At 38.1% G+C, this 19,658-nt stretch overlaps 1 protein-coding gene across 1 annotated transcript in view; it reads right to left on the bottom strand.

Moving 5' to 3' along the window:
• The window catches only part of ATP6AP1 (ATPase H+ transporting accessory protein 1), a 58,953-nt gene that overhangs the window by 15,500 nt on the left and 23,795 nt on the right, over nucleotides 1-19,658 (bottom strand). Inside the window, exon 8 of the mRNA XM_032203784.1 lies at nucleotides 16,773-16,858. Coding sequence (XP_032059675.1) covers nucleotides 16,773-16,858 — 86 coding nt within the window. The remainder of the gene's footprint in view (nucleotides 1-16,772; nucleotides 16,859-19,658) is intronic.

Genomic DNA, 19,658 nt, shown 5'->3' with positions numbered 1-19,658 from the left:
CATTCACGTCTCAGCCAAATATCAGTACATTTCAATTCCTTCTTCTGAAATTTCCCTTTCCTTCATGCCAAAAGAGGTCAGTTTTCGTACAGATTTTCAGACTGATAAAAGATCTCAGCCTCACCACAGACAGCAACACCAGCACTACGACCAGCTCCAGCTCTGCCAATACATCAGCTTTGCCAAAAGATACTGTACCAAAAATTTGGGATGCAGGTAATGGCTGTTTGTATATTAATGTTAAAAGTCATCAATTTAAAAAACAACCACTGGAATTCAGAATCACTGCAAATATGTTCTTTTCAGTGTCAAGTTTAGAAAAATTGCAAGCATTGCAAGAAGAAAAAATATATTTGATTAAACCTGTTTCACTGATCCATTGGTACAGACTTATAGCATAATGGTACTTCAACCTGTCAAAATCTAGAAAATCAAGTAAACAGTTACCAGTTATCTCTGGTTTTGAGAGTTTGAACTTTCCAGTGTTTTTATAATTTCCTTTTTTTTTTTTTGTTGTGTTGTCCCACTCTACTCTCCCCCACACCACTACCCCTGACTATCTTAAAATGTATCACCTCACTTTTGGTGCTACATTTGGCCAGTCTTGTGTTCCATTTAAATGTCAGGCTGTCTCCCTTTCTTTCCTTGAGCAGACCGGACGCACTCTGGATTCATTCTCTGATACACCAGAGGGCTGTGCTGCCATCCAGAGGAAACCTGACAGGCTGGAGAAATGGGCTGACAAGAACCTCACAAAGCTCTTCAAGGTGAAGTGCAAAGTCCTGCACCTGACGAGGAACAACCCCACATGCCAGTACAAGATGGGATTGCCCAGCTGGAGAGCAGCTTCGTAGAAAAGGTCCTGGGGGGTCCTGGTGGACACCTAGTTGAACATGACTGAGCTCTGTGCCCTTGCCACAAGGAAGGCCAGTGGTATCCTGGGCTGCATTTGGCAAAGTGTTGCCAGCAGGTCCAGGGAGGTGATCCCTCTCCTCTCCTCAGTCAGCACTGGTGAGGTCGTACTGAAGTACTGTGTCTGGTTCTGGGCTCCTCAATACAAGAGAGACATGGAGCTACAGGAGAGAGATGATGAAGGGACTGGAGTAACTCTCCTGTGAAGAAAGACCAAGACAACTTGGATTGTTCAGTCTGGAGAAGAGAAAGCTTACAGGGATCTTATCAATGTATATAAATACCTGAAGGGGGGATGCAAAGAGGATGGAGACAAGCTCCTTTCAGTGGTGCCCAGTGTCAGGACAGATGACAATGGGCACAAACCGAAACACAAGAGTTTCCGTCTGAATGTCAGGAAGCACTTTACTGAGTGTGTGATGGAGCACTGGCACGGGTTGCCAGAAAGACTGTGGAGTCTCTAAGGAGTCCCTCCTTAGAGATCTTCAGAAGCTGCCTGGACATGGTCCTGTGCAACCTGCTCTAGGTCGGCCTGCTTGAACAAGGGGGTTGGACCAGATCGCCTTCAGAGATCCCTTTCAACCTCAGCCATTCTGTGATTCTGTATGTTCCTGTCCTAAATCGTCTGGAGATCTACTCCTCATAACAACTTGAGTAGGATGCATGATGAGGAAGGCTTTTTCAACACAATGTTCAAGTCTAGATTCCTAGATTCCAAGAGCTAGAAGCCCCAGCTTATTAAGATGTAATTTCCTACCTACTAAATGAACTACACATTTTATCTACTGCTCTTCCTAATTCCTGTTGTTTGAATTAACTTTCCAATATGAAATGTGAACCCAAAGGTACATGTCTGTCCATCATCTACACAGATATGAAATTAGACGTAATACTAAAAAAATTAAATCCCACCCTATATCAGGGTAGCAAAAATTTTTGAGGAAGTTCAGATTCAAATGCAGGCTTTGATGGAGCAACTACAGTCTTTCATGCTAAGTTGCAAAGTATCTTACCTACCAGCAACTAATTTTGACTTTCATTGCTTAATAACTAAAACTGACAGAGATAAAATTTCTGCCCTGCTGCAACTGAACCCAGAGGATGTTTAAACTCTGTTTTCCACAAGGGATGATTGTAGGGTGACCTGGTTACACTCAGAAACTCCCAAACACTTCCAGTGTAGATGCCTAGCTTATCAGGAATTACCAGAAGCTCATTTGAATGAACCTTTCTTACTCATTTAACTATCTCATTTTAAGGTGGTAGGTTATCGCAACTTCAAGGTAGTTTTTCAAATTTGAAATTTCTGTTCATACTTAAATCACCTGATATTTTATAACTTCCATAACACAGTAAAGCTTACATATCTTAAAACTGCACAGATCCCAAGTAATTGCACTTGCAGGTGTTATCAGAACCAGAATTAAATTTCTAAACTGTTCCTTCCCTCCACACCGAATCACTTCAATGCAAACAGCATGAGGTAAAACTAAAATAGAGTTTTCAAGGGAAACAAAGCATGTAAAAATGTGCATTGGGTAGATTCATGAAAATGTAGAAACTTGGTTTAGAAAAATCAATTTCCATATGTTTATGTATAAGACAGAGTAAGCTGCTTGGATTGTGAGATCTGAGGCCTTACATTTTTTACTCAGACACTTTTCCTGACAATGATTTTTTTTTTTAAGTCAAAATGTCAAACTGACCAGAATCACCAGTGCACACAGATGAAACAAGCAGGGATGTAGCGTGCTTCTCTTCAGTGAAACATGAGACAGAAAAGTTGTTCTAAGTTACAAACAGTGAGAGAAACATGCTTTAAAATAAATATTATCTAATTCAAAATCTATGTACAACTCAACTATGACAATACCTGCCAAAAGTATGGAACTGGGTACGTGTAGTGCTCATACATATGGATACACATACAAAAAAAAATTACAGAAAGTACGAAGATCCAAATGCACTGTGCAGAAGGTTAGTCCATGGAAGAACAGTATTTGTTAGAGTAGAAATATACTCAGAAGCAGACAATTTTCTTATACATTTATCTCATTTTTATCCTAGCTGACTGCATGCATCTTCAGGCAGATCCAGATGGAGAGCACAGAGCTGCATATCTGAGGGCATTTACAACAGGACCAAAAGAAGGAGCTTAACGTGGTCATGCTTCAAGGTGCACAGCAGGAATCGTGTTTTCAAAGCAAGATTAATTTGCATTGCTGAAAATGGAATGGGATCCTCCAAAAAAAAAAAAAAAAAAAAAAAAGGAAATGAAACTACTAGAAAATGGCCTACTTCTTAGATTATACTTTCTCCTTTTCCACTTCAGCAGTTGGTAGGGACTCATAAGATCACCACATGCTAGCACAATGAAGTGAATTGTATGCTATTTTGCACCTTTGTAAAGCAACTGTAAGCCTGATCAAGATACTGGAATAAATTTCAGTAGCACGTCCTTTTGCCCAGTGGAGCTCTCGGCCTCTTTTTCACATTTTCATTAATATTCTGATAGAGCAGGGGGAAAAAGGACTGCATAGAAATGAGGTATGTTACGTCAGTAGCAACCATTTATTAACAGTTACTATCATTTTAGTGCCCTAAAGGATATGTGACCAAGCTTACTGGTTCACATTATCATCTGAAGGCTCCTTCCCCAGCCAGGCATGCTTCTATCAGCAACCCAAACGGCTCAAGGACTGTGACCTGCCATCCTGCATCTCATCGCCCAGGATTCTTCACAGAAGTGAGGCTGGGACATGAGTGTTAAAGTGCAAATATAAGCCTGGCTCTAAAAGATAAGGACCTCTTTAGGTCCTGTACTGTTTGTACTCATAGTGCTGTTAAGACCTGTGGAGAGCATCCAAGTCATGACCAAGCATTTGGAGAACTTTGTTTAAAGGGGACAACAGAACTGTAGCAGAGCCAGCCAGTTTAGTGGCCTGTGTAAACACAACCTGCACTGGCAGTCCAAATGTTTATGGCTAGATGTGCTTCTTCATAGGCCTGTTCTTTTGCAGCCCCAGGGTTGTATAAGATCTCTTGATTTCTGCTTACTGAGAACATGGCTATTCCCTGTGCAATTGCATATGGTGCAGAGGTGAGTGAATGAGCATGGGTCATGCACGTGTCAGAACCCAATGCAGAGAAAGGTGCTGACATGCAGCACTTCAGATTATCATTCCACTTGAAAGGCCTTGAAATGAGACAGGGAATTTTTGCATGTATATGATGTACGAGCACATCTACAAATGCCAGACTAGTCCCAGTTTTCCAAAGAAAACTTTGATATTTCCTGTTATTTTCTCACTCCAACTTATAACTGGTTTTTATACCAAACTTTTTCAGCTAACCTAAGGAAGAGCAGCAACTGGCCTATAAAAAGATCTTGATTTTAGAAAGTAAAACATAATATGTATAAAACATAACATGCAGCAGTGGACAGCGCTGCTACACTTAAATTCACCACCTTAAATTTCATTTAGGACAACTACCCCAAATTATTCCAATTAAAATAATGTGTTGTTCATCTATCAAATTTTTAAAATTCATTTGAATCACTTAAATTCAATTTAATCTAGAATACAAGAGAGGAAAAAATGTACTAAGAGTTTGTATTGTAATACAGAATTAATTCTGCAAAGAATCTACCACATTTATCATTCAAGGAAAATTCCCTGATGCCAATCTCCCCAGCTTTAACATTAGATTTTGGGCCCCGTTTCAGGCAATGCTGCCATAAGGATAAAAGACGCTACAGATTTTACATCATTTTTAGACTGCCGAGGGGAATACCCACTCCATCTGACTGTTTTCCCCACTTTCTTATGTCTGTATGTAGAATCCAAGTTGCCATGGGAGATGTGAAAAAGGATGAGATGCCTCTGCTGCAACAAGAAGAAACAGACATGTATTGAAGACTGGACCGAGGCTAGGTAGGGGTCTGGTGGGTTACATCATTGAAAAATGCAGACAGGGGCAAAATGTATTAATCATAGTGCTGGGAGAGCTGCCAACATTGTTTTTTACCCAAAATGCAGAGTAGTGATGGGGGAATTAAAAACCTCAACAGCCACAAATTTCTCCCTTCCTCCACTTACTATTTTGATCCTGTAGCACTTTGGAGGACTAATCTACAACACTGGGAAGCCTATCACCACCCTGCCTTTCTTAAATTGAAGACAAGGATGTGGACAGTATGACAGTATTTTAGGTTACAATCACAATTTTTATTGATAATTCAATTAAATTAATTTTTAGCTTTAAAAAGTTGCATATTGTTCCTGCAATTCCTTACGTCTGTCTCTAATAAATGATAGTCTAAATACTGTTCTGTTTTTCAGATGGCCAGATTCGCCCTGTAAAAATACCCTGTTCAATGTGACAATGACAGTCTTTGCTTTCAGCATCTCCATCTGTGTGTCACAACCCCTTTGGAGAAAACAGGGAAGTCACAACTTGCACTAATTGCACTTGTGAGGGAAGACTGGCACTGTCTTTCTAGTTTTGATGAATCAAAAGGCAAAGGCCAATAATTCTAGCAAACTGGGTCTTTTGGACAGGGAAGATGAAACAAGCATTTTTTAAAACGGAAAACCAATAAAAAAGTGCTTACCTTCTACTCTGCTTTCTTACACTCAGTAATCCACTTAATTTTTCTGACAGTAGTGTATGTAAGCTAGAAGGTATATATATAAATGAAAACCACATCATGAAGTCTAGACAAAACTTATCTTAAAACTAACATCCATGCACTTTGGAAGAAGATTACCACACTTTCTTTTTTCTTGATAAACTTTAATAAAATCTTCTGGGTTTGTCTCAGAATTGCTGTATTTCCAGCAGCTTAGTTAACCCTTCCAGGGAACACATCTCAGCCCCCTGTTATTAATCTCAACTTCATAATCTCTTTCATCTCCCGACAGTTTCCAGCCCAACAGGAACAAAAATGAGAGCAAAACATGCAAGCTCTGCCAGAAGCTGGGTGTGACTGCCACCTCTGGGGCTGGTAGTTATTGACCCTTGTCATGATACCTTGCAAAACTCTGGAAAGCTGAACTTTGTAAGGTGAGGTGTATTAGAAAACAAAGACCAACTTCCTTCCAGCACTTCCGTGGGGTTGCATTCAGTGACCAGATGCCTGGCAATGGCCTGGCAGTGCCTGGCAATAGCAAGCCTGGCTGGGGACTTCGTTCAATCACAATCAATTGCTCCTGTTGGCAGTTCACACAGTGAGAAAAATTGTGGAGCAGCAGAAACGAAGATCATTAGGGTCATAAGGAAAGCATATACTGGGGAGAAGGAAACAGTTTTCAACAGCAAAGCAAGCTAAGTAGGATCTAACATTCACCTTACAATAGTTCTGCTGAAAATAAGGCAAGAAACCCAGCTTATTCTGTTCCAGGATTTTGTCAGTGTTTTGTCTGAAAGCCCCAGAGGCAGAGGTATCTAGCGGTTAGAATACTGAGGGTTCATCTTACATACTATAGTGCACTAAAACATAGGATGATGCTGTTTATGAATCATTAAATATCTATCTGTGAAGTCACTCGATCATTTGGGTTAAAGCAGAAATCCCATCAGAGGAGAACAGCTGCAATGTGGCATTACAATCGTAAACACTGAGGCTTTCGTAAAATGACAAGGACAGAACAAGAACAAAATATGCTATGTAATATTAAATTTGATGTCAGGCAACACTTTATGTATGGGTTTTACAGAAATGCTTCCATTAACAAATTAAATAAGATGCCAGTGGCATTTTGGCAGGAATAGGATGGGTTTCTTGGCTTTTTTTTTTTTTTTTTTTCCACTGGGGGCATATCTGTCAGTGACACTAAGGACATAGGTTGTACAAAAGCTCCAGAATAAGAGATTCCCCAAGAGATTCCGCTGCTAGGTTGGAGTGAGCTGGTCAGCCTACATGAACCAGTACAGTGCTATGACACTAGGCTGGATCCCAGAAACCACAAAGACCACAACCTCACGCTGGCCAAATCTGCCTCTGCTTTTACAGCATCCCGGCACATTATTGAGGCCAACAGTCTGGAGATCTGCCTGGTGAGCCACAGCCCTCCCACTGCTGCCTCTGGTCCTGCTGCAGTTTGACTGGTGCCTTCTCAGGTGGCTGCACAGCTCTGCAAGGCTCTAGGTTATTGAATCTACAGGGCTATGTCCCCAAAAGATACTGGCTTCACAAGTTTTTGAAATCAGATGATTTTCTAGGTCTGTCAACGTTCTAAGCCAGAATGGTAAAAAGAAAGATACCTTATATTGACTGAAATCCTCTTGAATCTAAAGCTGTCAGCTAGAAGGGATAGGCAGTATGGTCCTCAGAAAGAAAAAAAAAAAAAGATCTGTACTTCAAAACACGAACACTTCTGTAACTGCCTGTCAACATTTTGTGGCCACCCTGGCCTAACTCTTCACTGGGTCTGCTAAAGCTCTAACATGCTATCTTTGTGAACAGAGGCTTGCATGCAATTCCAGGTTGATTTATTTTTATGGAAAAGCCAGTATTATTTAATAAAAGTAACTTTTAGAAAGAACATTTCAATAGAATTATCCATCACTAAAGCAAGGATATATTTCTGTTAAAGTAATAAAAATGCTTGAAAATTACACAAAAAAAAAATTAGCAGCAGCTATTCTAATTTTAGAGGCATGTATGCTGTATCTACAAATTAATGGCTGCATATGCACAATGGTTATGTATGAATAATGATGGTCCCTCTTTCCTGTTTCAAATGGCAGAAAGTCATTAGCTGATGGCTTTGGATAGGGTCTAATAACTTCAGTAGATCTCAGACACAGTAAGAGTTGGCAAGATAGAAAAACACAACCATTACATGCACAGATACAGCAGATCTAGAACTGCTCCACAAAATGTCTTCCTAGCAAATACCACTGAATTTTTGAAATTGAGACATCCTGTTGCACTATATAAAGTGAATGAATTTTTTTCTAAAATGTAAGAAGAGGTAGAATAAAATATGCCATTTGAAACAAACAAACAAACAAAAAAAACAACAACTGATGTTTCTTCCAATTAGTTTTAACTGAGTTACAGACTGGATGGACTAAAGCTTAGGAGTTTGTTATACCACCTCTAAGCACTAGATAACACACACTTCTCAGTGTTGGGAATGTGTATTTTACTGATTATTGGCATTTTTTTTATGTCATGTGCTGGTATAGTATGTCTTTATTCCTTTAATATTTCTCTCTTTAGCACAGACAACAGAGGCTGCACTAAAAATCATATGGTGCAGGGTATCAATGCTTTTGCCACTACAAGGGGTAGCCCAGTGGTTGCACCAAATGTATCTTTCCTCAGCTTTATTTATTTTATTTATTTTCCCATAATGGGAAAGAATACAAGAAGAAAAGCAGGTCGATGTTTTGGATGAGGCTGTTCTGATATGCACAAACCTTCCTGTCACACAGCACCGAGCTCTTTGCACGTCAGCCCGAGGAACACGCTGGGAGGAGACGTGTGCTGTGACTCTCTGAGCATATGGGATTGGTTTCCCATTTCTAACCCCTGACTTCCTCAAAATAGGAATGCATGTTTGCCTCTGAAGAAGATCATGCCTGTGGGTCTTGGTGTCTGGAAAAGGTGTGGGAAATACATTTCTTTTTGATCAGAAGATGCAGTTCCCCTTGATCAGTAGTAGCAATGAATGGGGAAAGGATTCAGAGTTCCCAGAAGAAACCTGCAGATCCTTACTGACAGGGATCTTGAAAATCCAACCTGTTTCACTACAGTGAAATACGGAAAACTGCACAGAACCTGGGGTGACAACTACTTGATTTCCAGCTGACACAGTTGTTTTTTTTATTATAGATTTCCCAGTTGCCAACAAAACAATGATTTATTGCCACATTTTCATGTGGCAATTCCACAACAACCCAATGGGCAAGCATGGGGAGGAAAGCCTGTAAACTTCCTTTAGCAGAGCTTTTTTTAGTCTGTTGGCTGCTTCTTATGGCTTATGGCCTTTAGTTAAATAAGTTACATATTACCTCTTACATTCCTGTTCTGGAGAAATGCTATGTCAATATCCCAACCTTCCACCGCCAAGCAAAGAAATGAGACCAGCTACATGCTGTGAGACCAAAGGTCCACCTAGCTCACTTCCAGTGCTACTGATCTTAACTGGCTGATATGATTAAGAAAAGGGTAAATAAAAACAATAATTGTCCCAGGATACCCTCTTTGATTCCTGTCATCTTTGGGATAGAGATTTTTGGAGCTGAAAAGAGTCTCTATGTTCACTGCAACGAACATGGGCTCTTCCATCGATCCTTCCTTCCTATATTTCTTCCATTAGTTTACCTGAAGTAAGTTAATTTCCATTAGTTTCACTGAAATCAACCTGCTTTTGTCATCCAAAGACATGTAAAGTGAAAAACAGTTTACTTTGTTTCTTTTAAGGAATTTGGTGCTCCTTAATTCCTGTGTTGTTGTCTGTAAGTGGTGATAATCATCAACAGTGGCCAGAGATAGTTAATAATTACTTCACGTTAAGCTTATCCATGTTGATGTTTTTATTATTTCCCCCCTGAACTATTGCTTTTCCTATATATAGTATTTATGTCTTATTATTTATGTAGTTATTTATGTCTATTATTTATGTAGTTGTAAGGTATCCTTTTGGAGATGGGGTGGCCAAAATGGCACACATTATGTCACTCCCAAACTTGCACTCACCAAGGACTTACATGTACATAGTGAAATAACTGACGCTTGCTGCTTTGCCCTTTTCCTTTCCAAGTAATTCCTAACTTTCTGCTTGCTATCCATCCTGCTGCTGAGTGCTGTGATGTTCCAAGAGATCTGCCCACAGTCACACCAAAATCTCTTTTCTGAGAAATAGCAGCCTCTCACCACGGCGCAATATACATATTTAAGGTTTTCCTTATGTGTGTTACTTTCCATTACACTGGATTTCATCTGTCATTTTATCACCCAGTAACACAGTGTTGTGAGTTGTTCCTCTAACTTGTCAGTACATCGACAAACTTCAGTGTCTTCAGATTTCGGCCCCCTTTCCATACTCTTTGGAACAGCACAGGTCTCCACATGTATCCATATGTAATTCCACTCTCCAGCGTAAACACTGATCCTTTGTTTGCATCCATGTTTTCTACCTTCAGAATTTTTATTTCTGCCCCCAAATAACCTCACTTTTTACCCTTTTTACTGAAGTAATACGATCACTTTACCTGTGTATTTTACACCTCTCTAAGAACACTGAATCCATACTATATTTTCCTCATGTATTCACTTATTTACTCCTATACTTTCAACCAGTTTGGCCAGTACAGAAGACAGGTTTCCTGGTTGCATTTCCCAGATATATGGAACCTCTTTTGAAACCCCATGTCATACTTGCTACCTCCTGCTCCTCTGGGATTAAGGCCAAACTAATTCATAACTTATATATGTACATATATAAATTATAATGTATAATTTTACATTTGAAATCATGGCAGTTAAGATAATTAGTTTGGCGGTTTCTTGATTTATTTAGAATTTAGGTGAAAATTATTTCATTTTGGTGATATGATAATATTCATTTTATTGGTTTATTCTGAAATCTATTCTACCACCAGCTCAATAACAACAAAGGTTTTTGAGGCTGTCTGATTACTAGAAAAGTCTTTGAAGTGAGAAGCTCTCTATACTCCACCACAGAGACTATTAACACATAGGTTCATTTGGCTTTGTGTTGCCACTTATTTTTCTGATTTCCTCATTTTTATTAGATCCAATGAGCTCTGAAATAATTCCTGTCTACTGTATTTTAATATTTTAATGTCATTCACACATTATTCTTCAAAATGTTTGCCGTATGATTTTTCATTTAGCTTGCAGGAATTTATATTCCTTTACATTTTCTGAATGCACACAAGACTTTCACTTTTTAAGCCTGGTTGAATTACTTCTAATAGCTTCACCTCCTTCACTCTTGTCACACTGTCATAAGACAGTTTGGGACATTTCCATGCAGGGAGGGAGTAGGGGGAGAGAAGTAGTCTTTAAAAAACACTTTTAGGCATTTCGTTTTAGCTTTCAGTATGTTGTCTGTAAACAGTTTGCATTCTATCTATGAACAGAGTCAGTCAACATAATTAGTGGAGCTAAGAGGGCAAACAGGACATTCTCCATTCTGAGCACATTCAGTTGCTCTCAGTTCAGGTTCCATTTGCCTTTATCACCAAAAGTTTCACCTGATCCAAAGCAGAGAGGCCCAAGAAGCAGCCCAACAGGTTGCACAGAGAGGTGGTGGATGCTCCATCCCTGAAGTGTTAGGGGCCAGGTTGGATGGGACCTTGGGTGGCCTCATTTAGTGTCCTGGCCCATGGCAGGGGGGTTGGACTGGATGATCTTTACGGGCCCCTTCCAACCCAGGCCGTTCTTTGATTCCATGAATTCACCATGTCACAGATATATGGTCTGTTTCAGTTTTAGGATTGAATCTTTAGCTCACAGTCATATCGCTTGGATGCTCTGCACAGCCTGTCTTCCCAGAGTCTATGGGAATAAAATACTTTTCTCTGCTTGAATCCAAACATCTTTAAGGTATAGCAGCAGTCTTTTAATGATCTGTTATTCTAATAAAATCTTTACCTTGGATTTTTCCTGTCAGAAATTTTTAACATACCTGCCAATATGCCATATCAATATGCTTTCTTATAGTTATGTATTCCCTTTATTCTATCATATTTTAGTCTTATACCTTGATTTTGATCTGTTATTTTTTATGACCTTTAGCTATACATTAGTGTATTTCTAGGAGTTTTTGTTGCAGTTTTTATACCTGTATTTTCCCCTTTTCTGTCTTTTCCTTTTTTCCTAAGACAGATTTCTTAGAACATATCATTCTCACATGTGCCCTTCTCCACCATCCCTCCCCCATCCCAGTTCTTCTCAGTCATTAGCTTTAAACACCTTACAACTTTCTAATATGGTTTATCTGGAACCCATCTATAGCCTAAGAAGCTGGAAACTGAAAATAAAAAAAGATTGTTCTGATCAGATAAAAAAATTTAGTTCTGTGCTTACCTTTATTTCCCAATGAAGTCGATATACATATATATATATAAACATAAAATATAAGGTAAACTTGCAAAATGATGTTTAAATTAAGTGAATCTTAACACCCATGTCTACAAAATAGTAGTGCAAAGTCTAGGGTTAAAGGTAAAACACTAGCTTGCAGTTATTTCCCTGAGTTCCCCACTAACACATGAACTGAATCATACAGAATTGCTAGCTAGCATTTCTCACATCCCTAGTATTCAATTTCCACGCTAATTTGGCTACATGTTTTGTTCATTTTTTTTCCTCTAGAGCAACACGTAACTGGCTTCAACCAGCCTTAAGCAGTTCTTCTGTCATTATTTAAAAAGACTACACCTCATCTAAGTAGAAAATACTGAGTTAGCAGGGAAATAATTAAGTGCATATTCTTCATCTACGAGTTAAAGTTTATTTTTCGTGATAATGAAATTCTAAAGTGAGGGAGAAGACTAAAGGATGAAGTATTCCTGTGGCTTCTCCTTTGAAGTTGGAGGCCCTGATGCTCTGTTACACTGTCAAATTATAATTGCTCTTTCAAATGTAAAAAATACAAAAGTAAATGATTAAGGGAGTTCCCATATTCAAGGATGCATGAGGGCATCCCCCCTACAACCCCAGCACCAGCAAATGGTATTGTAAGCATTTTTCTAACATTCAGCTCATGGGAAAGATCATATTATAATGTTTGATTATACTTAATAGTTAAAAGTATTCCATTAATCAGAAGCTGTGAAGTCAGTGGGGTGGTTGTTGCAGAGTTTAGTCTCCTCAGAGTGGTGAACAAAAAAGAGAGAAGCTGGATGCCAAGGGAAAATGCAGCACTGCAAACTGCATTAGTTAGAAAATGCAAAGAATGCAAATAGAAAGAAAATGCAGCAACAAGCACTAGCGAAAGAAGATGAAACATTTCCTAACTCTTCTAAGCTAAGGCGTGCTTGTGTATCATCTGAGGATCTTACACCTTCAAGAGACACTTTTTTAAGAGTTAGTCACTTGTGCTATGGATGCCCATGTTACTTATGGCTGAATAAAGATCTTGTAACTCAGATTGCTTGGCTCTGAGTGGGATCAAAGACTCAAGAAACATAGATGCTACCTAGAGCAGACAGCTTGTAGAGTGAAGCAGTCAAAAGCCCACGGCAGATGAAACTCTGAAAATGTGGAGGCAGCAGAGAAGGTTTAAACAGCACTTCACAATGCATCTGTAAAAAGTGGTGTCAGCAAAATGAGTATCAGCTGGGAGGTAGCCATAAATCTCCGCTTGGCAATATGTGTCTCTGCTGCATCCAATCCAACAAGACAACTATGAAGTTGTCTTGCAGAAGTTTCAGAAGCAAACTTTTAAAACACTGACACGGATGGCATGAGGACCTGAAGAATGGGAAACATGATGAGATTTATGATTTGAGGCATACCTATCTTTTAGTCACTACAGTCTTTTAACCTTTTCAATTGCAACAGCACAAGCAACGTCATGCATTACAACCACAAGCCAAAAAAACTAGCTAGCAGTGATAAAAGAAAATGACTTCCAGATGACTTGCCTTCCAGAGAAGAAAGGTATCCTCAAGTCTTAGGACAAGTTTATGTTTTTTAATGGAAAACAAGATGAGAAATACTGAGTGAGAGTTGTCTGACTAAAGGTACATGTTGAGTTGTGGCCTAAGCCTGTGGGATGCCTTTATGCTTGTCAGAGACAAACGGTGATTTTTTTCTCATCCTGCACCAGTCACCTACAAAATATTCAGAAAAAACATACTCTAAAAAGCTCATTTCGGTCCTTTGAAAAGAGCCCTGGTTGATGACATCAGATATAGACATCTACATTTTGGTTGTCCAGAATTAGGTGATACAAACCACTCTCCCAGTGCCAGCCCAATTCAGCCACATCTTGAAGGCAAAGTATTTTGGAACAAGAGTCAGGAGACGTGGCAGGTGCCTTGCTGGGGGAAGAAAGCTCCATTATGACACAGTGGGATATCCAGAGGAATTATCATCTGGTCAGTGAAACCATTCCATGTTTCAAACAGATGCTGTTTCAGGGGCTTAACTCTATCTGCCAGCTTCAAATTCTGAAACTGGAATAGAACAGGAACCAGCCTGAATAAATGTCCATAGTGCATTGGGGTTATCAACTGATAAGGATGATAGCCCAAAGGGATTTGTGGCTGCACTGACTAAATTGAACAGCTCTTCCTCATCAAGTCAGAAAAGGGACTCAGTCATAGGAGAGTTTTACCTTCTGTCTCATTAAATCACTTTCCGCAAAAGCCAATACCAGTCTGAAATATTTTCTAATATATGTATTTCTCACATTCTCACATTTATTCTCCTTGCTTGAGGTGATAGAAGAATGAATGAATGCAACAAGATGCTATGAAGCCATTAACTCTATTAACTGCCCAAGAGCAAGGAGGCAGAGCTATAGGGAGAGATGTATCAGAGTCCCAGTGTTTGGGAGCTTCACTGCATAAAATTAATTTACTTGATCAGAAGGAGCTTTTTTTTTTTTGTTTGTTTTGAGTGTCATGTTTAAAGTTCATTTCCTTCATCAGCAGGAAAAAGCCCACTTATAAAATGCAAATCTTTCATCGAGAGTGATTGGTATTGATTTTCAAATGTACTGAGTACTGTAAAATCTTTTCCCACATGATCAAAGCTTTTTACTTCCCATATAGAGTGGTCTTCTTGGTTATCACTGTGGGGTGACCTGGTAACTCCAAGATCATAGAATATAGTCTTTATAGCTTAAGCAGAAGGAATCAGTCCTCTAACTTATGGCTACAAAATATCTCACATCTTCTGTAGTTCAAGCACACCAAAGATATGCAATATATGCTTAAGAAGAGGTTACATGCAAATGCATAAATAGATGAACCCTCAAAGGCACTTTCCATTTTGCCTTTCCTAGCCCTGTACAGGAGCTGATAACCTTGAATGCACTGTAATAACTTCAAGTAATTTTAGGAAAAAAATACTTCAAATGGTTTTATATGAATATGCATTGAATTTATACAATTAAGAAAAGTGTAAATTGCTTACTTTTTAAAATGCAGAACATCTTAAAATACATTGCTTTAATTATTTAAAAGTACATCAGTTGCTCAAACTAAGTCACTTTAATTTAGAAAGCCTGTTGAAATATGCATAGATTTGAAATTCAACAAACTGTTAAAATTGCTCTAAAAATTCCTTCTCTCGATACCAATTCTTTCATTAATTAAAAATATTTTTCATTCCAATTGTTCTAAAGGCAATTTGAGCTACAAATGCCTGTGTTCCTTTGATTTCAGTAAAGAGCCACAGTAATGAAATAATTTTTATTTTTATTTTGGATCTTCATCTGAAAAAAAAAACACAACAGAGTATTAAAAAAAAAAATAGATCCTAAGTGCTGGACTCATGTCCTCTCCTTTGCCATAAGAAACACACGTCACAAAGAGTATCAGTGTGAGCTTCCTCACGCTGCTCCTATTGTGTACTCTAACCCTGGTCTTGAAAACCCATTCTCTCAAGTTAAGTTTACAGGGCAGATTGTTGATGAAATTTCTTGTTTTTCTTCAGCAGAACTAGCCTTTTGCTTGGGGTATGAAGGGACCATTCTAAGCATCTTGTTGGACAGGTAGAGATTCAAGATCTTGCTTGCGAAAATCCAGAATACTTCTAATTGCACTCACAACACCTTTGAGGAACTCATCCAATTTTGGTTTAAAGAACATTTATAAAGTTCAATCGAGTTGATTCTTACTCTTCTTTTGGACAAGCTAAACAGATTTCACTCCATGCCCACTTAAAGCAGGTTTTCCAACTGTTGTTCCTGTGCTAATAACAACTGTGAATTGTTCTTAGTGTTCCCTCCTGAAAACTCACTGACTTCTCAAAATCCTGCTTGCAGGGCTCACACGAGATCTAGACAATCTCAGTAATGACTTTCCTGTTGCCAAAACAAGGAAATTATAACTTCTGTATTCTCAATTGACATTATCCTGAGCTTGAATTAAAAATTCAAATTAAACTAAGTACCATATTAGGAGCTCAGGTGTGTTATCCACTGGATCAGATAAGTTTCTTTCAAAGTAGGTACTTTTTAGGATACAGCACATCTCTCCCATGCCCCTTTTCTTTAGTGGGAATTGCATTCTGTTTTCCTCAAGTCACGACTGTCTTCCATTTAATCACATAAAAATGCAAATATTGCTTGATGACAAGCAGTATGTCATACAAAACAGATAACTCTGCATAAATAAATATTCTGTACTGCTACTTACTGCTAACATGATACGATGATCTATAAATGATGTTCTGACTATCAGCAAGAGCGCAAACTTTGTGTTCCAGTTGTAAATACTGAATATTGACTAAAGGGAATAAAACCAGTTAATTTAAAAAGGAATAAATTAGTAGCCTTCAGTTAATTAACTATACTCCATCTTTACTGACATGAGAAAAGCCTAATAATGTTCCATGTAGACCTTACTATAAAACTGTTAAAAGAAAAAATATTTAACATTACAGTCATTAAAAATAATATTAAGTCCTAAAGGCAACTAAAGGCATAGCAAATTTATATCTCCTAGATTAGCAAGGCTTTAGCAGTTATGTGATATAGCTATTGCATATAAAAGTTCATGCAATCATTTCTGGTCAAAACCTCATATAATACAGATTGCTTGTGTGTGTAATCTTGAAAATTATCTACAGCATTCCTCTGTAAACATTAAGTTGTTAGATGCCAAAAATTCGACAGTTCTAGGCACTGAAGATTACTCACCCTTGAAGGTCTCACTGCAGTATAAATTGCTGAAAAATGAATCCCTCGTTCCTCCAAATCCATGGTCAGTCTTCCAATTATTTTGTCTATAAATAGAAACATGCATAATTTAGCAAACTTTGTAAGCTGAGAAAGCTAAAAACCTACAGTAGGTGGCAAAGTAATGAGCTAGATTCATTTAGTTTATTTATGCAATCTAGGTGCTGCTACCATTTGTATGTCAATAGGTACAAATGGGATAAGACATCTTCAGTGTCTTGAAAAACGCACAATTTCAGTAGGGTGATACAAAACCAATACATTACAACAATTCAGATAAAATGGGTGGTTTTGAAGCTGACAAGTGAATACAAGAGAAACAACAGCTGAAAGGTGACAAGTTGGAAAAATTAAAAGCAAGAGCAGAATAAATCAATCAAGAGATGAGAACAGGATGCGTATCCTGTCAGTCCAGTGACCAGTTCACAAATAAATAAATAAAGCTGAACTACTACCCGTCTGTGAATGACAAAGCACACAGAACAACTGATCAGTGAGAAACAACACTCAGAAGAGCAGTAGTCCTCAGATGGGGGCATGAGATGCGTAATATTGGCAGTGATATTCCTTTTTTGCTTCAGTGGATTTAAAGCCTGATTCTGTACCCTCAATGGGATACAGAAAATTTTGCTGTTGACTACAGTGGAGGGCAACGTAGAAATGTGCTGGCATACTTCTGAAAACAGAAGGAAAATCAAGTAAGAAAGAGAGGACCTTTCAGTGCTGTGCAGAAGATTCTCTTCTAGCTCTGAAACTACAGGTAGTTGTGACAAATACTTACAACTGATAAATGTTTTCAGTCTCTATACAAAAATATTAACATCTGCTTACAATGAGGAGCATAATAGCAGTGAATCAAGAGCTGGTATTAGGGTTGTCATTAGGACTGTGAGGGAAATAAGCCAGCAGACTGACATTTACTGTTTCAGTGCCTTCCCACTCCTCAACCATGTAATGGCTATTAAATAGCCTGGACAACACCTTTCTCAGATTTCAAGGTTATACTTTACATGATATTTTGTATTTTATTTTAATGTATTGGTAGTGGAACTTGCATTATTACCCTTTAAAATCATTTTTATTTACAGTAATTATGGTCTCCTGGCTGAGTAAAATGCTTAGCTTTTGTGAAAATGCAAGTATTGTTGTGTTTTCTTTTTTCTGTAGGGTTTTAACCAAACTGATTTCCTTATATCAGTCACGAATCATAGCAATGTAAAGTTTACTTCTAAGAAAATATTATTAAAAGCTTCTACTATAAGAAACAGACTTAGTCAGGAAAGCAAGCGCCTATGTACTACGTAATTATACTGATTGCGGGGGGTTAAAGGAATTACATAATGTAGATTTGTATTCTACATGCACAGTGCAATGCACCAGAAATTCTCAGCAGCCTCAGATAAAATTTTCAGAAGGAAAAGTACTACATAGAAAAATGCATAGATTGCATTTGTTTTGGTGGATTTTGTGCGTGTGTTTTTTTTTCTCTTCCGTTAAAACAACTGATTGCCTTCTGAAATAACACATTATTTACATTTCACTTCAGTAAGGAGCTACACGTAACTATAGTTACCAGTAAAATCTATAACTTTTGCCTTTGGGTAGATTCTAGAGGTAATTTCTTCATTTGGAGAAGCTGCTGTGAACATCCTTATGACAATGAAATTGATATAGATCGTTGTTTTCCTGTGACCAGGAAAGCAGCCAAACATTCCACCTTGCTAATGAAGTATTTGCAAATTCTCCGAGGAAAAGGGCCCAGATTTGTACACGCTATTTTAAAGCACCTCAATTCCTTGCCTATATAGGAATGTTAATTATCCCCAGCTCTTTCTGCAGTGGAACAAGAGGCATCTCCTGATGGTAATATTGTTAGAGGGATTTTAGAGTGGTCTTATTGCAGGTTTTTCAGTTAGCGTGAACCAAAAAAACACTATGTAGAACTGTGAATGTAAAACAGTTTGTCCAGGATAACCTTTTTCAGTTAGCATAATTGCATGCTATGCCCTAGTGGAAGGATTAAGCTTTTCTGTCTCACTAAAGACATATTCCTTGAATTTCACCAGGGACTGCAGGATAAGTGCTATTATTAATTTCTAATCCACCTTAATTTCTTTGTGTGCTTTTACACATGGATGGAAGGGATCGAAGAGAGAAACTAAGAAGAAATGTTCTGGAAGGAGAAAGGTAAAATGAAACTAAAGGTATAAACTAGTAAAATGAAACTAAAGATATAACTATGAATAAAAGAGAAAGAACAGAATGGAGCGAGATGAGAAGAAGAAAAATGGGAGAGAAGAGAAAGAGCAGAAAAAGAAATGCACTAAGAATCAGAGCAGAAAGATGAATACACACAAAAACATTAAAGAACCTCATCTTAGATGGAGTTGTAGGCAGATTTCTCATTGATTCTGAGGTATGCTGCATCCAGCAGGTAAGACTGATAAGACAGAATGCAAACTTCTCTTGAGTAGAAAAAAAAAAATAGGAAACTGGCAAAAATTGAGTAATGCTCCCAAACACTATTTCGTGCAAAGGAAATAAAGAAGAAATACTGAAAAGAAGCATAAAGAAAACAGAGCTAAAATCAAGAAGAAAAAGTACACTTTTGTTGAATCAAGGCTAAGAAAGGGAGGGCTTACAACCTAAAAATGCTGTTACAATTAAAAAAAAAAAAAAAGAGTAAAAAATAATCTTTGTAGAAACTATTTTATAGAAATAACCCCATATCTGCCTATCTCTATCATGTAGGGAGGGAGAGACTGGACATAAGTCTGAATCCCTGGAACCTTGAGCAGGGTTGGATTCTGAATTCCAGTTTGGATTTTCTCATGAATGTCATTTTAA

The sequence above is a fragment of the Aythya fuligula genome, chromosome 1 (assembly GCF_009819795.1).
Source record: "Aythya fuligula isolate bAytFul2 chromosome 1, bAytFul2.pri, whole genome shotgun sequence".
Taxonomy (NCBI): domain Eukaryota; kingdom Metazoa; phylum Chordata; class Aves; order Anseriformes; family Anatidae; genus Aythya; species Aythya fuligula.
This window is presented reverse-complemented; position numbering and strand designations above follow the sequence as displayed.